Below are 22,755 nucleotides of genomic sequence, written 5' to 3'. Positions count from 1 at the left end.
AGTAGCAGGTCGCAGCCTGACGTAACACCCGATGTATAATAAGAATGCAGTCGACAGGTGGTAGAGAGGTAGAGAAAAGCTGTGCCTCCTAGCTAATGGTGCAGTGGGATGCGGCGGACCATTACGTTTCCCGCCTCGGCTGTGCCCTTATGGCCTTCTGCAGTGCCTCAACGGAATGCTTGCTTTACAAACGCCACTCTCCTGTGCGTAGCTGCTGCTGCTCGCAGTGTTCTCTTTGTGGGCTCTGGCTACTCACGCGTGGCGCAGCCGCGTCCGGTCCAGCCGTCGGCACAGACGCAGGAGCCGTCGGGTCCGCAGTGGCCGCCGTTCCGGCAGACGACGCTGTCGGCGCCGGTGCCGCACTGGAGGTCCCAGCAGCGAGGCCCGGCCCTGCCCGGGGGGCACTCGCAGCGACCGGGCGGCACGCACCGGCCGGGCCCGCAGCCAGCGGGACACCAAGCTGCGACACAGCGCGCACGCGCGTGTTGAGCGACGTGGAAACCACAACTTGCCATACGCATGCCATCTGTCGCTAGACGTCAAACGTGACTCGCAGTATTGACAACATAGATATGCACACAACGTACAAAGTGAAATTTCTTCACAAGACACAGAGACAGAAATGTTATTATGAGTGTAACTTGCTGAGGTGGCGAGAGGAGAGAAAGGAAGGAAGGTTTTGACACTCTATGTGCTATAAAATAATTCAATATGAATTTGTTCGAAACAGCACACCTTAACTGATATTTTAGAATCCAGATATTCACGTTGCTTGTGAACAATATTACCGAAGTACGCTGCGACCGAGACGTTGCAAGGGATCTGGCAGAAATGTGAATACAGCAAAGAGAGTTTTACAAGGATTTGAGATTCGAACAAAAAATTGAACTTGACACGTCTCACGAGAGAATGAGATCCAGCACGAAAACGTCATTGACACAGGAGTGGAAAACTGGTGAATAAGTGTTGGAAAAGGATAATATATATCGCCGGTTCTGTGAAGTACACAACCTCTTATGCCAGTCAAATAATTAAACTAAAATCTCCATAAACATCTACACGAATTTTATTAAAATCTTTCCCCCTCACCTCACCCATGCACACGTTTCGTATATCAAACATCTTCTCTTCTCCCCACCTGTTCCTTCTCCACCCCCCCGCCCCCCCGATGTCTGTCGATCTCCTCCTCCTCATCCTACCCCTTCTACTTCTCCTCCCACCCCTCTGTCTGACTCCTCCTGTCCACTTTCTCTGTCTGTCCCCTCCTCCCTCATGTTCCTGACTCTCTGCTCCTCTCTCTTTGACCATCCCCATCTCTACCTCTGTCGATCTCCTCCTCCCCGTATACCTGCTATTAAGCTCCATCTTCAACTCTCAGGCAAACTCACCCTTCCTCTCTCTCTCCATTTACTGTCACCTGTCTCTACCTCTTCCTATTCCTCTGCATCTCTCCATTCACTCCCTTTCTTCTCCCTCTTTCCTCCTCCCCTTATCTCTGGCAATCTCCTCCTCCTGCTCCCTGTCTCTATCACCTCCTACTGCTCTCTTTGTCCCCCTACTCCTGACCATCCCCAACTCCATCTTCCAATCTCCTCTCGCTTGTCTCTGTCCATCTCTTCCTATCCTCCCTCTTTATCAGACCATCCCTTCCTTTCCACTCTATCTCTCTTTATCAGACCATCCCTTCCTTTCCACTCTATCTCTCCATCTACTCCTCTACACTTTCTCTGTCCATCTCATTCTCCCTTCCTCTGACAATTCAATTCATGCTCTCCCCTCTCTCTGTTCATCCATTCCCATCGGTATATTTAGCCCCTGCAAGATATGCTGATACTATGTTGCATGACGCACCTGTTGTGGAAAGCACCGCAGATGTAAGGCGTTTGAACATTCTTTTCACCTGTATCTCGACTCCTATGGAAGCTATGAGTTTCTGTCCCCAGAAAAAAACGAAGGAAGGAAGACATGCCATTGATAATCCATACTTCAATTCCGGTGTGGAATTTTGTAGTTTAGACTGTAAATCTGCATTATTGGTTGAAATTTATATGGCGTTTGCTCATTCGTTCTAAGCAGTTATGATATGGCAATGTAACTCAAACATTGCCATTCTTCCCATGAAGCTGTTCCAAGTGAAGGATATCACAAAGCTGCAATCGCAGATGACAAATGGTGGACAATACATATAAGAAACGACACATAATGTGAAAATAATTTATCATCATTAATGTTTGTGTGGCTAAAACCGATAATGTAGTTGTCTGTTTGAACTGATCGCTGAGAAGACGAAGGTCCATCGTTGACACCAAAACACACAAATCAAACTTTAGGTTAAGCTGAAAGTCATTTCATTGGCCAGTAGGTAATGGTTAGCATTTTGTAGTATTCAAAGCGGATTCCTCTTAAGGGGTTGCCTAGTAATGAGTAAAACAACACTGTAAAAGTTTTCTTGAACAACTAGATAAGAATTACATGAGAGGATAATTAAGTGAAACATTATGTTCTTTCAAGATAATTTACTCAGTGATGATAGCGACTTCACAGTTGGAGAATTGAGGAACCTTAAGCACGAAAAGAACGTTACTCTTGTTCAACAAATTTTCGCCAGTTTTGATCTATTCCGTCATATAAATGAATTTTTGGATTGTTAATAAATTGCATAGACTGAATACAGACGAGGTAGGAGCCGAGATATTTTACAGACCATCTCGAATTGTAATTGAGGGGTGAGGTAAAAAAAAAAATAAAAATAAAGCATCCAATGGAAAATAGTGACTAAATTTAATGGAAAGAAATTGGTTTTACCTAGAATAGTGCCAACATTCATCCCCTACAATCACTTCAACTGCAAGCTGAGGAAGCTTCTTCTTGCTCTCACCAACGTTGGTCCTTGTATAATACAGACTTCACTGAAGATCGGGAATGGTAATCAATTCGGTAGCGAGGAACTGGGCCCACGTTATCAATATCCAATTTTTGTTTCCTTTTGCTTCATTTAAACCACTATTGGCGACCAACATAGTACCAGCGGACGAGGGGTGATAGAAATTTTCTTCAAATTCTGGGCTCCTCCAGATACAGGCATCTGTTACTGGTCTATGCGTACAATAAATTTTAAAATAAATTCAGCACAAAAGGGAAAATGACAGTCGCATCCGGAAGGAGGCAACATGAACAACGCACAGATGCTACAAACATATGTTTTCCTTCCCAAAGAAGACAAACAGAATGCGTAACAACTGAAAGACCTATCACCACCATTTCGATACTGAAATGAGGGGGATGAACAATGTACGCAACAACGTATATAATTATTTGTGAAGTAAATTAGTTTTTGTTAATGAAATTGTGTGAACTTTAGCTCCGAAATAAAATTTTGTGAAAATAATAGTACCCTTGCGATAGGCGAGTTTCAGTGTTCGGATCGCGGTACAGAAAACAGTTTTAATCTGGCAGGACATATTAACCAGTGACCAATCGTGACATGTAGAACCATGGTGTAATTGATTCTGCTCTATCACTGAAGTCTCGTTCTTACACGAAACCATTACTTCTCATTGAATATCGCAGCATATCTCTCTTCTTACTCTTTCGTGAGTAAATGATTTCCGTTATTAAGTCTCCTTAGTATCCAGAAACTTTTTAGGTAATGGATTCGGAATTTTTTCTTTTCGTGATCAATGTACCCTAACACTATGAGATGTCAATATGTGGCAGACATCCTCCATCCGGCAGTACTCCTTCCCTGTTTTTTTAAATCTCTCAGAAGTTTCCTTGCAGGTTTTCTTGGACTAGTACTTCAGAGGAAAGTTATTCATGGAAAGAGACAGAATAAGTCGAATAACAGATTTTTTTGTCAACGAATAGGTGAGAACGAACAGAGAAGTTTCGAAAACTTGGCCTCCAACGTTGCATAAGCATGCAGTGCCAGGAAAACAGACACGGATGGGAGCAGACAGTTACCACATGTTGTGGATGCGAATGAGCTGGCCAGGAGAGACTGACGCAGGTAGTGCCAGTGTATAATCGACCACAAGACCTTGGTATCACGGCCCACCTCTGTTTCGTAGAGGTTAAAACTACTAAATGAAGGCGTGGCAATTGTATGGATATTGCAGCGGCACCTAATTTGCACACCTAATTGGAATTGTAAATTCCTTGGTATCAGTCATTTGAATTTCATGGAAGCCGATAAATTTGTTATTCACATTCATGGAATTGAAACTATGAGGTTTGTAATTTAATTTTCAGTATCTTGAACTACCCGCAAAACGTTGTCGAGTTCTTGTTATGAAGGAAGATTAACCTTAATAAGTGATAATGATAATAATAAAGGCTTGAGGCCAGGTGTAGTAAAGCAAAGTTAAGTGTTTAGTTTAGATATACTTCTGTATTACACAAATAAACCCTACATAAAATGTTTTTTGTGTCATAGCTAATGTAGCTTCCTTGCCTTTTTAATGTACTCCTAAGACAGCTGTAACCCAACATACTATTTTCACTAAATGTTATTCCGTAACTGCTCTTGCTTTTCTTTTTCGCTGTTGTAGCCAAACGAAGTTAATATTGGCACTCAAAAACAAGCTTTACCAAAAATGTTATACAATTATTTGACTGCCATTCAGCTACACTTTCGCGATCAATAATTTTCCGTTGTCGTTTTTGCTGAATTCCATTAAAATGTCGAATAAATCATACAAACAATATTTCTCACCAATATATAGGACTTTTCAGAGCGAATACGTGAATACACAGCTGAAAACTGTCTTATAACAGATTGTGCTCGTTACAAGAAACAAGTCGTATAAAAGACTCTCTGTCTCCTTAGCGCATCAAATTACAGTACAGATTCAATGGTTTAAAATTAGCTCCACCCTCTTTGTCCGGGTACACAGACTATAACTAGGTGCTGATAAAGACGATGCAGCTTCCATGTCGAACAGTCGGGTTCCTGCAGGTTATCCACGTCTTCCTTGCACGATATTTCAACTTCATGACTCGCAGTCTTCTTCAGGTGCTGTCTGATACTGATACCAGTGTGGAGCAAGTCTGTATTTATGCCTATGTAGCGCTAGCCACACTGTCTGGGGCCCGCAACCCCGTCGGGTGCTTTGTCCGTGGTACGCACCTACCAGTAGCAGCGGATGTAATGTTTTCTTCTAACCGCGGCCGTTCTGAGCGCTGTGGGCGTACTTTGTGATTATTGACCGTTGTCAGTCATGCTCTAAGAAGTTCTGAATGACGTTCAGGTCGTGCCAGACATTTTATCTCGCGATTGTCGTCATTTAAGCCCTCCTGTGACCTGAGACGTTCTCTTACCGTGGCATAACGTGTCAGGCGTGCTGTACGAGAACCGTAACCGCCTGGAGCGGCTGCAGTGTTACTTTCAGCCGCAGGTGGTCAAATTAGCTGTCGAGACTCCATATAACGTTCATAGGTATTGAATCTGTTCTCTGAGATGCCATTTCACGTGCGTCAATTATTACAAATGGGTCAAATGGCTCTGAGCACTATTGGACTTAACGTCTGAGGTCATCAGTCCCCTAGAACTTAGAACTACTTAAACCTAACTAACCTAAGGACATCACACACATCAATGCCCGAGAGAGGATTCGAACTTGCGACTGTAGCGGTCACACAGTTCCAGGCTGTAGTGCCTAGAACCGCTCAGCTACTCCGGCCGGCCCTATTGTTATATGTTCTGGGCTATTTTCTTTAACTCCCTCTTCATACTTGTGCCCCCTGAGATCTTGATGTGACCTCCGTTGTGTCTTCAGAAGATCGAGTGCTGGTTTGCAGGCAGAGGTCAGCTGGAAACCGCTGTCCTGCTTAACGAGGTTTTCCGCGACCTGAATCTCAGTAGATTCTTTCACGACGCTGTCCCAGTATCTCGATGTTTGTTTACAATCTTTGTCTCCGTTATAGTTCATACAATGACCGAGTTCTAAACAGTGCTTGGTAGTCGCTGACTTAATTGCCTGTCTCAGTCTGGTGTGCCTCTCGTGTCGTTTGCACCTGACGTCAAGTGTCGTAGTCGTCTGGCCGATGTATGCCACACCTCATTCACAAGGTATACGGTAAACGCCTTAATATTGGTGGGTGGATGAAACACGCTCTTGATGTTATGTTTGAAGAGAATTTTGCTGATTTTGTCAGATACCGGCTCGACATGAAGCAACCTTCTTCGTTTCTTCATCTACTTCTTCAGAATCCTCTGGCTGGGAATGAGGGCCCAGCACCTGTTAAACACCTCTTAGAAGAGTATCCATTTTTCTAGAATAAAGATTGTCTCTGACACCGAATTATCAGGATCTGACAGAGTTCGTACCCGGTGAACCAGAGTTCTGAGTACGCTATTTTTCTGTTCCAAATGGTGGCAACTGGTGGCTTGCAGGTAAAAGTGGCTACCGGAGGGATTTTCGGTACATACTTTGCCTTTATCTTGACTAGTACATCTAGGAATGGGAGAAGTCCATCCTTCTCCGGTTCCGCGGTGAATTTAATGTTAGGGTGGCGTGAGTTTGGTTGTCCAAGAAAACATCGAGCTTCTCCCTCCCGTGGGGCCATATAACAAAGATGTCATCCAAGTATCTAAAAAAAGCATTTCGGTTGATCTGGGTCCGACGCAGGTGCCTTCTCTTCGAATATCTTCATAAACAGATCGACCACCATCGGTGAGAGTGTGCTGATCATTGCCACCCCTTCCGTTTGCTCTTAGAACTGACCCCCATAAAGGAGGTACTTCGAGGTCAATATGTAACTTAGTAAGTCTGGGAGAGCACCGCCGAAATTTTCTCCAATCAGCTCAAGTGAATATATCAGCCGTAGCGGGTGAAGAGGGAGACCGCGTCGAAACTGACCATGATGTCAGAATCCGTGATCTGTAGCTGCCTGACGCGGTGTAGGAATTCCTCCGAGTTGCGTATGTGATGGGTGCACTTCCTCACTTCTTAAGGTATATGTCGAGTTGTAAGGTACGTTGCTGAGCCAGTGTTGCTTGCTATTGAAATTAGAGGAAGCCCTTCCTCGTGCACCTTAGACAGGCCACAATGTCTGGGTAGTACTGGTTCGTTTGCTCTTAACTGCTTAACGATCATTTTTGGAAGGCGGCTTCCTTTAGGAGGGCCCTGATCTGATCCACTCTTTTGTAGGATGTCTATCTATTGTGATGTGCGCCGGGTCATCCAGAAGTTGTTACACCTTACTGTCATAATCCACCATCTGCAGGACAACGGTAGAGCTTTCCCATTATTTGCTGGTAACATCGCAATGTTGTCATCTTTCCCGAGTTGTCTGAGAGCCAATTTCTCATCACCACAAACGTTGGATTTCAGCAGTTTGGTTTGGTGGAGCGCCCCACGTGTCTCTCTACGGACTTCTTCAGCCTCGCTGGCAAGAAAATTCAGAGACACCTGCATCCACTGAACTGACGAAGGCCGCAACAGGAACATTTCTGGAAGTAACTAACAAACCGAGACTCTTGCTCAGTACTTTCAAGGTGGTCGCATCAGGTTCCTTCTAATTCAGGGGGACGACCACGCGAGCATCCCCATTCCACTGCTCCTTGTTTTCAAGACGTTCAAACACGATTTGTTACCTGGATGTTGATTTCGTCCTCGTCCACTCCGCTACGGACCAGGAGGTGCTCTATCCTAGTCTTATCTGGTTAGAGAGTTTGCTACAAAAAGGTGCACAGACAGCAACTCTGGATATCATATCAAGTCGATGGCGCACATCATGTACTCTCTCCACGAGCAATGCTAACCACGCTCGATGTTTAATTCTGTTGGCAGCTCTTGAATTGACCTGATGTAAAATTCTAGGAAATGCTGCAACCACGTCCTCTTTTGGCATCTATGTAGGAAACAGAGAAGACTGAGCAGTCTTCCCTTCCTTTGTCGAAACTTATACAGCTTCATAATTTTCAGATACATTTGCTCCTCGCACAGTCTTGTAATTCTTCAGGCCTTCCCGACGAGGCATAGTCATGGTGAACAATTGTGTTTCTGTCGGTTATTTGTATCTTTCTTACACGATATTTCAATGGTTTGACTCGTAGTCTTCTTCTGGTGCTGTCTGATACTGATTCCAGTGTGGAAAAAGTCTGTGTTTATGCCTTTGTAGCGCTGGGCACTCCGTCTGCGGTCCGCAACCCGTCAGGTGCTTTGTCCGTGGTATGCGCCGACCAGTTATTATCCGTGACAGCCTTGCTGTATGAAGTTCTGAATGACTTCCAGATCGTTCTCGACATTTCATCTTCCCATTGTCGTCCTTTAAGCCCTCCTTTGATCTCGGAGGCTCTGTTACATGGGGGCTATTCTAAAGGACATTTGTGGAGAGATCTGAAGAGCTGGCATTTACGTCGGCTCCAGATCAACCGAAATGCTTTATAAGTACGTGGATGATACTTTTGTTAAATCGCCACACGAGAGGGAAAACCTCGGTGTTTCCTTGGACCACGTAAATTCACGCCATTCTAACATTAAATTCACTATGGAACTGGAAAAGGATGGACTACTCCCATTCCTAGATGTACCAGTCAAGAGAAAAAGATGATGCCTTTATCCAAAGCGTGTATCGCAAACCCACTGACACCGACTTGTGGCTGCAAGCGAGCAGTTGTCACCATCCGGCACAGAGAAACAGTGTGCTCAGAACTCTGGTTCACCGGACACTAATGCAGTCTGATCTTGATAATTTGGGGACGGAGATAGAACACCTACAGTCTGTGTCCTGCAAAAAGTGATACCACTCTCTAGATGTTCGAAAGACACTGCGCCCTGTTTCTCCGCCAAAAGCTCCTGGAGAAGTACAATTAGCTATATGTCGGGCCGACATCGTCGAAAATCAGCAGAAGTCTTCTCAAACATAAAATCAAGAACGTGTTACATCCACACACAAAGATTAAGGCTCTTCCAGGGAGTGTGAAGCATAACCTGGGACAACAGGCACACCAGACTGAGACAGGCCGCCTAGTCAGTGATTGCCGAGCATCGTTTAGAACTCGATCATTCGAAGAACAACACTGAAGGGCTGAAGAAACGGGCGCACCTGCGTTATATCGTGTAGGGCCCTGCGAGCAAGCAGAAGTGCCCCATTACGACGTGGCGTGGACTCGACTGATATATGAAGTATCGCTGGAGAGAATTGACACTATGTATCCTGTAGGGCTGTCAATGAATCCGCAAGAGTACGACTTGGTGGAGATCTGCTCTGAATAGCAAGTTGCAAGCTATCCCAGATATGCTCAATAATGTTCATGTCTGGGGAGTTTAAACTCTAAAGAGTGTTCCTGTAGCCACTCTGTAGCAATTCTGGACGTGTGGGGCGTCACATTCTATTGCTGCAATTGCCAATATCCGTCGGAACGTATGCAGGTGATCAGACGGGATGCTTACGCACGTGTTAACAGAAAGAGTCGAATCTAGACGCATCAAGGGTCCCATATCACTCCAGCTGCACACGCCCCACACCATTACAGAGCCTCCACTTGCTTGAACAGTCCCCTGCTGACATAAGGGGTCCGTGGATTCATTAGGTTGTCTTCATACTCGTACACGTGCATCCTTTCGATATAATCTGAAACGAAACTCGTCCGACCAGGCAGCATGTTTTCAGTCATTAACAGTCCAATGACAGTGTTGACGGGCCCAGGCGAGGCGTATGGCTTTGTCATGTAGTCATCCAGAGTACACAAGTAGACCTTCGGTTCTGAGATCCCAACTCGATGATGATTCGTTGAATGGTTCGCCGGCTGACACTTGATGATGGCCCAGCATTGAAATGTGCGTCAATCTGACGAAAGGTAGCACTTCTGCCTCGTTGGACTATTCTGTTCAGTCGTCGTTGATCCAGTCCTTGCAGGATCTTTCCCCGGCCTCAGCGATGTCGGAGATTTCAAGTGCTAGCGGATTCCTGATATTCACGGTACACTCGTGAAATGGTTGTCCGAGAAAATCCCCATTTCATCCTTAATTCGGAAATGCTGTGTCCCATCGATCATGAGCCGACTATAACACCACGTTCAAACTCACCTAAATCTCGATAATGCTACCACTGTAGCAGCAGCAGGCGGTCTAACAACTGCAAACGAGACATGTTGTCTTATATAGGCGTTGACGACGCAGCGACGTATTCTACCTGTTTACATATCTCTGTATTTGATACTCATGTTATACCCAGGGTCTTTGGCGCTTCTGTGTTTAATGATGCCAAGATTCTAACACAAACCTGGAGTTACTGAGATTGAGGTCATGGTGAATTTCACTAGCCGTAACACAGGTTTCCAGCTGTGCTCTGTCTGAAATCCTGCAGTACATCTTCTGAAGACGCAACAGAGGCAAGATAAAGAACTCAGGAGACACAGTTACGAAGGTGGAGAGGCTGTCATAGTAATTGAAACGAAGGATGCACTTTGAATGGTATGTAAGTCAACAGCCACAATACCTGAGGACGTTATACCGAGTCTCGAGCGTCAACTTGGATATCAGCGGCCTGAAAGAACACTGCATCCGCTCCTACCGGCGACGTACCTGGGACAGACCGCCTCACAGGTTGCGCCACGGTAACAGAACGTCCCGATCACAGGAGGGCTCGAATGACAATAATTGCAAGGTAAAATGTTTAGCATACAGCAAGAGTGACAACGGTAACAACCACGACGTACGCGCACTGCGTTCGGAAGAGCTGCAGCCAGAAGAAAACACTACAGTCGCTGTTACTGTTCGGCGCACATCACGGACAAAGAGTCTGATCTGGTCCGGACCGCAGACCTAACCCCTAGCACAACATAGGCATAAATTCTGGGCTCGTTGCACAGTGGAATCTGTAGCAGACAGCATCTGTAGCAGACTGCGAGCCACACAGTTGAAATACCGTGCAAGAAAGACGTGAATAAGCGGCAGAACCCCGGTTGTTCAATGACGGCCGAGAAAGCCAGAAACATTACGACGGAGCTTGTCATCGAAAAACCAGTTATTTACCCAGTAAGCAGATCGAAGGTATTTTATACCAGGTGGCTGAGAAATGTCTTCCCCAAGGAATAATCTCTAAGCTCCACTTAGGTAGCGTAAACGGTGATTTAATTGAGTGAGACCACTCATACAAAGACCAAGATTGTTCGTTTAGAAACTGGAGCGTTCTGGAGATCGACAACAAATGTATATTTCATTTCTATTCCTAGCGCTTAGATTGATGTTTGCAGAGAAGTTATCAGAGCAGCGTAGAGACATGAAAACCATAAAACCTAGGAGCTGCAATAAGGTTTGTGCAAATCCCAGCATACAGAGAGCCTGGCCTGAGTGCATTCCACCTTTGATGATTTGCAGGACAGTAAAGTAGCAGCCACCTCGGAGGTTCATTCCCCGAACTATGATACAGCTTAACATCGTTACTTTAACGGACCGTAGATAATGTGAAAGAAACGGTAGGTGACATTGAGAATCGCTTTGGACAACTGGGTATTGTAGCTGCAATTTCGGATCTATAGTCTGACACCCACTTGTGTAGCTCATAAGTTACACAAGAAAAACCTACCAGAAATATGTATATAAATTTGCAGAAAGACGGCCAATCACCAGCGTGTATTGTATGGCCGCCAGTATTAATGGTAGACCAAACTACGACAAGCTTCAACGCAACATCAAGGTCTAGGCTGTCCGGACGACGCAATATCGTCGTTTGAGTAGGTTTTAACGGTAAAATTATAGGGCTTCCTTAATTTGGCCTGCCATACAACAACATATCGGCTTGAGTACGTAACGTAAGACAATCAAAGCAAATTTCAGTGGAATTGAGAACAATTATAGCAAAATTAACAATTGACAGGAGGAAAGAGTACACTGATGGCCTTTACGAGTGAGGGGCAGTGTGCAATGTGATACAAGAAGAAACAGATTTTGATATTCAAGGCATGGTTGCTTCAGTATAAGAACCAGAGTTCGATGCGCCTTGGAAGACTCACGAACAAACACTGAATAAGGGATAGATGAGTTTCCTTAAGAATTTCACAAATTGTTGGGGAAAATGCTATCCGGTGGAATATTCAAGTAAGTGTGCAGCATATATGAGACCGTAAAAATACCACAGGACTACGAGAAAGTGTCATTCATAAGATTTCGACGATATCAAATGAACATAAGTGCGCGAACTATTATACAATAAACTTAGCAGCTCATGCAGCCACGTTGCTGAGATGAATAAAATACAGAATAATGGAAAAAGAAAATAAAACTCTGTTATGAGACGATCATTTTGGCTTCGGAGAAACTATAGGTGCATGATTGTCGGTGCTGATGTTGCGCTTTATAACGGAAGCAAGTCATCACAAAAATCAAGATCCTTCCGTAGAATTTATCACCCTAGAAAACATATGGCAGGTGCTTGAAATGGTCAGAAATATTGGTATAATCTGTTAGCGAAGCTGAATGAATGATTGAATGCTCATCACAAAAATCAAGATCCTTCCGTAGAATTTATCAACCTAGAAAGCGTATGGCAGGTGCTTGATTGAAATGGTCAGAAATATTGGTATAATCTGTTAGCGAAGCTGAATGAATGAATGAGTGCATAGCAGCCTAGAGAGAAAGCTTTGTCTTAAAAAAATGGAATAATACAGTAATGCAGTCTTCCTCCCTATCCTTCAACCTCTACTTCGAAGAAGCAAAGACACAAGTAAAACTACGGTTGAAGATTCGGGTTTAAAAATCAGTGTGAAAATATCAATAACGGAATTCGCCAATAATATTGCTATTCTCAATGAAGGTAGGGAATAATTAGACATCCTTTTTAATGGAATGAACGGTATACGTGGCACCGAATGTGGCCTGAGAGTACACTGATTAAAGTAGTGAGGAAGATTAGAAATGAGATCAACGATGAATTCAAAAACGAAATCGGGGACCGCATACTAAATGAAGTTAGGGAATTCGAATACACTGGAAGTAAAAAAGCTTAGAACGAACAAAACAATGATGATGCAAACTTCAGACTAGCACAGTAAAAAGAGAGCATTGTTCATTAAATAAACATAGGTCTTACTCTGAACAAGACAGTTCTGATGATTTGATTTTGGAATAAGTATTGTATGGGATTGAATCGTCGCCATCGAGAAAGACGGCATAGAAAGAAGTTGGAGTGCCTAAGATGTGGTGTTATAGAAAGACGAAGAAAATTAAGTGGTCTGATCAGGTAAGAAATGAGTAAACTCTGCGGAGAAGCGAGGGATGACTACGGGTGTATAGCACAGACTCGAAGAAGGCTCATAAGTTAGAGCATGTGTCAGGACATCAGAGAATAGCTTCCATCACATAAATGAGAGCCTTAGCGAGCATTAATTGTAGGAAAAGAAACAAGGAAGATAGAGATAGGAATATATGCAACAAATTATTGAGAATATTGGGTGCGAATGCTACTCTGAGATTGAGAGTTTGACATGGGAGAGGAAGTAGTGGTGGGCCACATAAAACCTTAGAGAAAAATGACAAAATGTAGCATAGAGTGTTACCGCAGTTATAAATCTGGAAAAATGGATATAAGAGGGCCGTACGCAATAACGATTGAGTGCTGGACATGCCAAAGTGAGCACGGCTAGGAGGTTTCAGCTAATAATTACCAAATTCGTAAACTTTGATTAATAAAGAAAGAGATTCACTACAAAGATTTTTGGTTCCAATATAATGTTTCCCGGCAGCTTCGAATCAATCACCAACAATTTCGATAAACTCGCTGAAGATAGTAAAATAATTTTAGCAACATAGATAAAAGGATGTAAAGGAAGAATCTGGCAGAACCATAATGTGGGTGCAAATGTGACCAAAGTGTAAAAGAACTGCTATTCATAGCTTTTTTTTTTAAATAGAAATGAAAACGACAATGAAATTTTTTCGGAGTATAAAATCTAATCGTAGAACTAACAGAATATTTCGCTGGTCGAATTAACGACAACACCGCTGACTTGAAGTTAGTCGGTTCATGTTCCGAATGACACATAGTGGAACAGAACATAGAAAATAAATTAGGAGATGACATTGGTAAATCAGAGGATGAGAAAAACCTATAAATTTTCGGTGAAATTAAAAAGGACCTGTAGAAAAATTTCAGGAAAATTGAAGCATGTGCTGCATGTAGGAGGCGCCTTACCAAGCACTTTGAGTCGGTTGTCAAACGAAAAAAAAAAAAAAAGCTCGTTTGATATGAGACAGACGTGAGAAGTCGATAGAAATACGAAATGACATCTGGTTTATTTCTTGAAGCAATTTAAAGACATGATACCGCAGAAAAAATGGTTCAAATGGCTCTGAGCACTAGGGGACTTAATATCTGAGGTCATCAGTCCCCTAGAACTTAGAAATACTTAACTAAGGACATCACACACATCCATGCCCGAGGCAGGATTCGAACCTGCGACCGTAGCGACCAGCGTCTATAGTACGGCGTAACTGTGTAATTAAAACATTCACAGTGTCGACCATAAGGGGCCGCTCTAGGCAAGGACGATTAACGTCTATGGACAGAGCACTCACTCCCCTCTACTTATAAAGCTACCACGATGATCACAATGTAGTGGTCGTTTGCAGCTTCGCTAGATACGTGAACTTTTTCGTCACGATCCGACAACAACCAGTGGTAATGTGGCGAGAACGCAACTGGAGTTGACGCAATGACATTGTGTTGACGCCACGACGCTCAGTATTTCGAATTGTAAGATGCGAGGCTAAATTTCACACTCTACTCTCATCGTTATCATAGTTAATTATTCACCTAGTGAGGTGGTGCAGTGGTTAGCACACTGGACTCGCATTCGGGAGGACGACGGTTCAAACCCTCGTCCGGCCATCTGATTTAGGTTTCCCGTGATAGCTCCTAATCGCTTCAGCCAAATTTTGGGAGGGTTCCTTTGAAAGGGCACGGCCAATTTCATCCCCCATCCTTCCTTAATCCGATGGGACCGATGATCTCGCTGTTTGGTCCCCTCCCCCAATTCAACTCAACCAACCAACCAAATATTCGTGTATTATCAAGAGCTGCATGCGAGGTCCGAAGTGTAGTCAGAAGCATTACATTTCATCGGTTAAAATGGCAGATGGTAACAAGAAATTTTACAATCAGTTTCTTTAAATGTTGGAGTTTTTCAAAACATAATGGAGAAAATAGGTAGTTGTTAACGATATAATTACAACTAAGGTACCTAGAGACATTCGAGATGCGAGGAAAATGATGACAACTGGAGGCGATGGACTTTCAACGGAAATGGCAACAGGGCTACTGCTCGAAAAAATATTTACCCAATGTCTGAGAAAGAAGGCAGTGCTGCAACACGTCACGGGTATTCAGTAATGGGCCAGAGGCTAAACCTTCTCCTCTCCGTATTGTACGAGATAATCTTTAAACTTAACAGTAAACGCATAGAAACAAAGAACGAATGTATACAGGAAAGGAAGAAGCTGCCTATAGCAGTAGACACAGAAGAAAATATCATCTGCCAGTTGTGAACGAGTCTGTAGAATGAATACGAATTAGCGCTTTCGAGGGGAATTTATAGGCCTCGCGAATGCTTTTGACACAGTTCCCGTAAAATCTACAAAAAGAGATTCTGGGGAATAGCAGTAATTCCGTTAATTGAGGTACACATGAATGAAGTATACGTCAATGCTACAGCTTCCTTTACGTTTCAACAGCACAGTGGGAAATACCGAATTAAAAAATGAGTCAGCAATAAGTCTCCTTACAAACAAACTATTTTCAGCAACCTTGATGAATCAGATCCATAAATTTCGGAAAAGAAAAGAGTTGTTGTTATTGGAACATGCGTGAACTGCTTCCTTTTTCCTGATAAAATCGGAGGACTTGAATCTGATGAGCCAAAACATTGCAACTACTACCCACCGCGTGACTGACAGAGGGCAGGTGGTTATTGACTTGTGCCTGCAAACTAGGATGCTGGTAACTGTGAAACTAGTCGAATGTTAGAGTGCTTTTGTTGTAAGCATTTGTAAGAAGTGGAGACAAGGTGCAGGACGTCCAAAGCAAATGGAGCTTTGACGCTTACTCGCTTTGTAATACAGGAGAGGCGGTGATCTGTGGCTCAAGACTACGACCATGGTGCTGCAGGCACTACCGTTTTGGAGCAGGCCGTTCAGAGCACTTCGCTGAATACTGGTCTTCGCAGCTTACAATCCCTACGTACTCCCATGTTGGCCCAACGACTTTTTTTGGTTATGACTGCAGTGAGCAATGGATCATTGAGACACGACGGCAGATCAAAGGAACCGTGTCACCTCTTTTGATGAATCATGTTTCGTGTCACAGTAGGTTGATGGTCGTGTTCCAATGCGCTCGCATAGAGGAGAGCGGCTGCTCGAACAAAGCACGGCATCACAAGAACAAGTCAGTGTGGGGACGTACATCTGAGCTTCCATAGGGTCTGTGGCAGTAATCTAAGGTACCGTGGCCGCTGTGGACTATCTGAACATTTTTGCTGTCCACCTGCACCCTTTCATGTCTGATATCTTTCCCAGCCACGACAGCATCTTCAAACAGGAAAAATTCCTGTGTCACGGAGCCAGATTCATGCTACAGTGAAATGAGGAGCATGATAGTGAACTCAGTTGATGACTTGGTTATCAAATTCGAAGAAACCCAGTGGAACACATTGCTACGCTATTAGTCATCAGTTTCGCGCCGTCAAACCACTGACCTGTGTGTAGACTTCTGGTGCCGCATACCTCCGAAATTTACCAAGGACAAAATGAATACATGCTCCAGAATCGGTGCTGTATTGTTTTCCGAAGGTGTCAAGATATTAAGCTGTTGGTCATAATGTGTTGGGTTTTCACTGCATTACGTCAAAGTTCTGAACAGAGAAAGTTTGTAAGCAAGCTAGAAATTTAAGTGGTATATACGAATGTTGATACTGAAATCACTTAACAAATAGATGAGCTTTCGCACGTAAGCTAATTGTAAACAAGGCAGAAGAATTTAGCGAAGTACTAAAGCTATTCCTGAATGCTTTTCGCTAACTGAACAGTTTCGAGAAGAAAGCATCAAACGTGTTTAGAACAAGAAGTTTACAGTCAATGACACTGATGGTTGCTCACCTAGCAATGGAGACTTGGATGCTTATAATTACTGGCGGAGACTGAAAAATAAATAATTGAATCCGGGACAATATCGACGGCCTATTCGAGTGGCAGAAGTCACGGAAATGATTCTTCCATCTGTAGATGTAGATTAATGAATCCTGAATGTTGTGGATACAGGCACGACTGGCGTGAGTGCAGACAGGATATTTGAACAGCCGGTTACTGACAACTGTGTGGTGGAAATGACAGCACATTGGAAGTTAACTGACTCTGAACGTTGTATGACGCATTGTAATAGCATACTGGATACCTGGACTTCCGTGATCCGCAGTGTCTCCAGTGCATCTTCAGCATCACAGAGAGAATGTTAGCATACACGTAAAACGCCGCACATTACGGTCACAAATATTTGGCTAATGGACGTCATTTCACCTGCACAGAGGCATAGAGGATGATGTAGTGTCTACAGTCAAGTCACATGGCTACAGATGTGGTTGAGGAGCGCCAGGCCGCCGTAACAACACGAAGATAAATGCTCCCCTTAGGCTCCAGCAGTCGACTAGTGAATCCTATCATCCGCCATCCCATTCGTCATACCACAGAGTATAATTATCATGATCATTAAAAAGAAATGGAGATACGTCGGGCATTTTACCAGAGTAATGAATGGTAGATAGTTCACACACTGTCTTCATAATGGCTAACAAAACGAAGCTATGTTTGTATAAGCCTCAGGTGTTGGCCGACAAATGGTGCACAGCATAGGGTTGGTTACAGGCTACTCTTGCAGTGCAGCCAGTGGCGTACATATGACCTTAAGGCATAACAGCAATAGGTGTTAAATTTCTATTTCAGACCTTAAGCTCTGTGTTGTCACAGTTGCAACCCTAGTAGGTGGATTCATTACTACGGAGGGCTGTTAGTAGATGTCACCTAATAAGATGCAAAGAAAAATTTGCAGCTTTAAATATCAGCGCAATAGAAATGGAGTCAGGTTAGAGAGTGAGTTCAGATTGAAGCCATCTACAGGTGTTGGAGTTGAGAGATGGCTGGTTCGATTGTCGCGAGAAGCTATTTTATAAGTTTTATTTGCATTCTATATTTATTATGAAATTGAAATGCTGACCAGCAAATATTGTTTAGAAAGTTTTTATTAAAATACCATCTTCTATGTATAATGATTAATTTCATGGAAATGCGGATATTCATAATAAATTTAAATTTGGTAATAACTGCAAAATATGTTAAATAAGACTATTATATACAACAATAACATATTTGTACTTGTTTGTAACCTTTCGGAAGGAATAACGATTCATATTTCATGTTTTATTTCTGGCGTTTATGTATTAAGATTTCATTTATATTAATTACCCGGAAACAGAATGTAAATAAAACTTAAAAAAAACACTGTGTCCAGCGAGAAACGAACCGGCAATCCCGCGGTTATAAGACCAGAACATTACACAAAAAGCTGGTCTTTGCTTTTAGGATTTCGTAACTCTGTCGGTAAAAACGGAACCCTATAGTCTCAATGCCAAGAAAGCTTTAGGTGTGAAGTACAAAAACAAATGTACAGTTTATGGCGTAGCTTGATTTCATAACCTGTACACTGACGATCTGAAGATGGCATCTTAGACTTGTCGAAACTAGTAATGTAGTGCACCTGCATCCGATCAGGACAATGAGAACTTCATTTATGAAGCCTTCTTTACACAGAATTCATGATCACTCTCCAGATGACGACGTGAAGTACTTAGGCCGTATCACTTTGTTGTTCGTCTTCTGTCCATGTTTTAAGACATCTTTCTCTCAGGAGCAGGTAGAGGTCGAGGTATCAACTGAAAATTTATTTGAAGTACTAATCTGAGCTTGTAAGAGAATACAGTCAAAAGGTACGGTCATTTATGTCACAGATTTTGACATTCGAAAACTGACTCATCAAAACCCATCTCTACACACACTTATGTTTGTAAGAAATCCTACTGGCTCTTGTCGGTTCATCTATTCTTTTTAGTACTACATGGCTCGTGCTTGTGGCGTATGGTCAACTTTTCCTAACAGGAATTTCTGAAAGTCTCGTATGCACTGTCTATGTTAGATATACTGGCGACATTCCTCTTCTTGACAAAGAACGAGAATAATAAAAACTGAAAGTTACAATATTATTATTAATAATAATAATGAATAACCTCTTCAAGAAACTAAACAATAATCTGGTGAAAATATCAATCTCTTATGCCAAGAAGAAACAATAGGGAAACGGAACTTGCAGGAGAACTAAGAACCCGTCCTCAGAGCATTATGAATCACTCTGTTAAAATAATATGCTTAACGGCGCTCAGGTATCTTCACTGTCGATTTCTTCAAGTATTTTTGAGAAGTTAATTGTACTGCCTCAGGAAACTGATGTCCAGGGGCTGGTCTTGAATCGCTATAAATATGAAGACGAGCGAAGCTAGACTGATGAACTGCTGGAATGTGTGCAAATGACATCTAAAACTTACAGTAGTAGTGTAGAAATAGTCCTGAGCACTACGGGACTAACAGCTGAGATCATTAGTCCCGTAGAAATTATAACTACTTAAACCTAACTAACCTAAGGACATCACACCCATCCATGCCAGAGGTAGGATTAGAACCTGCGACCGCAGCGGTCGCACGGTTCCAGACTGAAGCGCCTGGAACCGCTCGTCCACAGCGGCCGGCTAGTGGTGTAGATGCACATCGCTGAAGCACATAATGAATGGAAAAGTTTAGAGAAGACTTTTGCCCAGCAGTGTCAGATGGTGGTGGTGATAAAGTTGTGATGTGCAAAGATGGTAATATGAGAGTGTGGTGTAACAGGTGTCCGCAGTGGTCCTCTGAACGCAGCTGGCGTGGTGAGTAGCCCGGTCACCGGCAGCAGCAGGTGGACTCACCGTGCTGGCAGCGGTCGCCACGGAAACCCCTGGGACAGCGGCAGAAGCCTGGGCTGTGGCAGAGTCCCCCGTGCAGGCACGCCGGGCGGCAGACGGGCTGCTCGCAGCGCCGGCCCGTGTATCCCGGCGGGCACTTGCACGGACGCCGGCCGCCACCGCGGCACCGCCCACCGTTCAGGCAGCCGCACGCTGTCCTGCCGTGACCGTCTGCGGGATGGAGACAGTATATAATATCACACTTTTCTTACCATCTAACGACTACAGTACACCCAGCGTTCGAACATGTTAAAGGAGTAGTAGTTATACACTGAAGATCCAAAGAAACTGGTACACTTGCCTAATATCGTGTAGAACCCTCGCGAGCAAGCTGAAGTGCCGCAACACGACGTGGCATGGACTGGGGTAATGTCTGAAGTAGCTCCGGACAGAACTGCCACAATGAATCCTCCAGGGCTGTCCATAAATCTCTTCTGAATAGCACGTTGCAAGGCTCCCCAGGTACGCCCAATAATGTTCACGTCTGGGGAGTTTGGTGGACAGCGGAAGTGTTTAAACTCAGAAGAGTGTTCCTGGAAGCATGCTGGACATGTGGGTGTGGCATTGTCCTGATGGAATTGCCCAAGTCCGTCGGGGTGCATAGTGGACATCAACGGATGCAGGAGGTCAGACAGAATGCTTAAATACGTGTCACCTGTCAATGTCCTATCTAAACGTATTATGGATCAATATCACTCCAACTATACACGCTCCACACTATTACAGAGACCCCGCCTCTTGAAGACTCCACTGCTGACATGCGTGGTCCATGAATTCGTGAGGTTGTCTCTGTTGTGTTGGCAGAAGAGCCAACACCGTGTTACTAGAGGAGGCCGAAATGCACGCTTTTTAGCTCACGCAGTCTGGCGTGAGGAGGGAAGAACTATACTGACGTGAGGTCTGGAACATGACAAGGAATTATAATTCAGAAACCAAACGTAATCAGTTTCATACTTAACTTTAACCCAAGAGGATGCCCTCATCAAAATACTCCACCTCCAATCCGTAGAATGTCAGTTTTGTTTACTGATGTCAACATCCTTCAGAGTAATCCACACAAGGAGATACTAATGCCGATCTATTTTACCTCTCGAATGTTTTACCCAAGAGGATGCCCTCATCGCTTCACTGCACAGTAAAGCTGCGTGTTCTCAGAAAAATAACGGCTCGAGTTTCCTCTTGCTTTCAGCCATTCACAGTGCTACCACAGCAAGTCTATGTTGGATGTTAGTACAAGGCAAATTTTTATTCTTCATCTGAAGTAAAGTAGGCTTTTCTTGGAAGCTGTGGAGGGTTCAGGGCTAGCTGGCACCAGATGTCAACCGGATGCCAATAGCATCCCATGGCCTGTTCAATTGCTGCTAGGCAACCTCCATTCCAAATGTCAATAACTATGATGAGGCAACAATTTGACTCGGCGTCGCTGACGAAGTAACGCTTTCAGAATAGCGTCGGTGGAAGCAGATCGCCAATCATGGGGTTGGAGAGAGTCACGTGGGGGCCAGGTGCTAAGTGGGGAGCGCGGTGGTGCAAAGAGTTCTCATTCTATTGTCAGCCGGACCCTAAGATGTTTAAGCGTGCGGGAATTCCTGAGGGACCAAACTGCCTAGGTCATGGGTCACTGGACTTACACACTACTTAAACTAACTTACGCTAAGAGCAACATGCCCAAGGGAGATCTCCAACCTCCGGTGGGAGCGGCCGCGCAATCCGTGACATTTCGCCTCTAACTGTACGGCCGCTCTGACGTTTCTTTCCTATCCTCTTTGTCACCATGTCTATTCAGCCTGTAGATAGATTCACTAGGCCGGTTAATATATTAGTCTTACGCAATAGAGCTTGTTGTTCCAATCATCCCCTCTAGATGCCCACTGAGTCCTCACCGCCTCCATACCTTACATGCTAACTCGCTCTTGGAAATCTAAATTTCTCAATCTTTAGTGGACATTGTAATTGAATCTTTGTTTCAGCCACATATTCAGGTGATACTGTGATAAGACCGATATCTTTTACTTTCGTAATCTGTCATAAGAGTTCGCATCTTCAGTGCTAGTCTGGAATGCATATGATCAAGATGTGGGTGCCGGCCGCGGTGGTCTCGCGGTTCTAGGCGCGCAGTCCGGAACCGTGCGACTGCTACGGTCGCAGGTTCGAATCCTGCCTCGGGCATGGATGTGTGTGATGTCCTTAGGTTAGTTAAGTTTAAGTAGTTCTAAGTTCTAGGGGACTAATGACCACAGCAGTTGAGTCCCATAGTGCTCAGAGCCATTTGAATCATTTTTTTGAAGATGTGGGTCTTTGGCTAAATTTATGGGTGTCTTACATTGCGTCATTGTTAGCATTCTTCCATCAATTCATGACATTACGTTGAGTATTCAGTATTGAATTATGCTAATTTTTCTTCATAAAATGAATACTTATTCAAGCAGCTAAATTTGTCTCCTTTTCTGATTTCTGGTTTAACGTATTTTTGCAATTTTCTTACATTACTATTTCTTCCATTATTATTTCTTCCATTATTATTTCTTCCATAAACGTGCTCATCAGATTATGCTACAGTGTATTGTAGCTTTCTGTAATCGATCGCTGTCTTTCTTTGATTCATAAAGGATCCCTGTGTGTGTAGATTGTAGACATTTTATGTATTTTATCAATTTTTCGAATTTTTCCGGGTTTTGTATCTGTTCATTGTTATTTCCTTCTATACTCTGCTGTAG

General features: G+C 43.7%; 1 protein-coding gene across 1 annotated transcript in view; it reads right to left on the bottom strand.

The window, feature by feature from the left end:
• LOC126267234 (uncharacterized) overlaps positions 1-22,755 on the bottom strand; it is a 451,503-nt gene that overhangs the window by 102,867 nt on the left and 325,881 nt on the right. Inside the window, exons 9-10 of the mRNA XM_049972216.1 lie at positions 20,003-20,209; positions 257-460 (exon numbers count right to left, since the gene is read on the bottom strand). Of these exons, the coding sequence (XP_049828173.1) occupies positions 257-460; positions 20,003-20,209 (411 nt within the window). The remainder of the gene's footprint in view (positions 1-256; positions 461-20,002; positions 20,210-22,755) is intronic.

Source organism: Schistocerca gregaria, chromosome 4, assembly GCF_023897955.1.
Source record: "Schistocerca gregaria isolate iqSchGreg1 chromosome 4, iqSchGreg1.2, whole genome shotgun sequence".
Classification (NCBI taxonomy): domain Eukaryota; kingdom Metazoa; phylum Arthropoda; class Insecta; order Orthoptera; family Acrididae; genus Schistocerca; species Schistocerca gregaria.
Note: the sequence above shows the minus strand (reverse complement) of the source record. Positions and strands in the feature narration are given on the sequence as shown.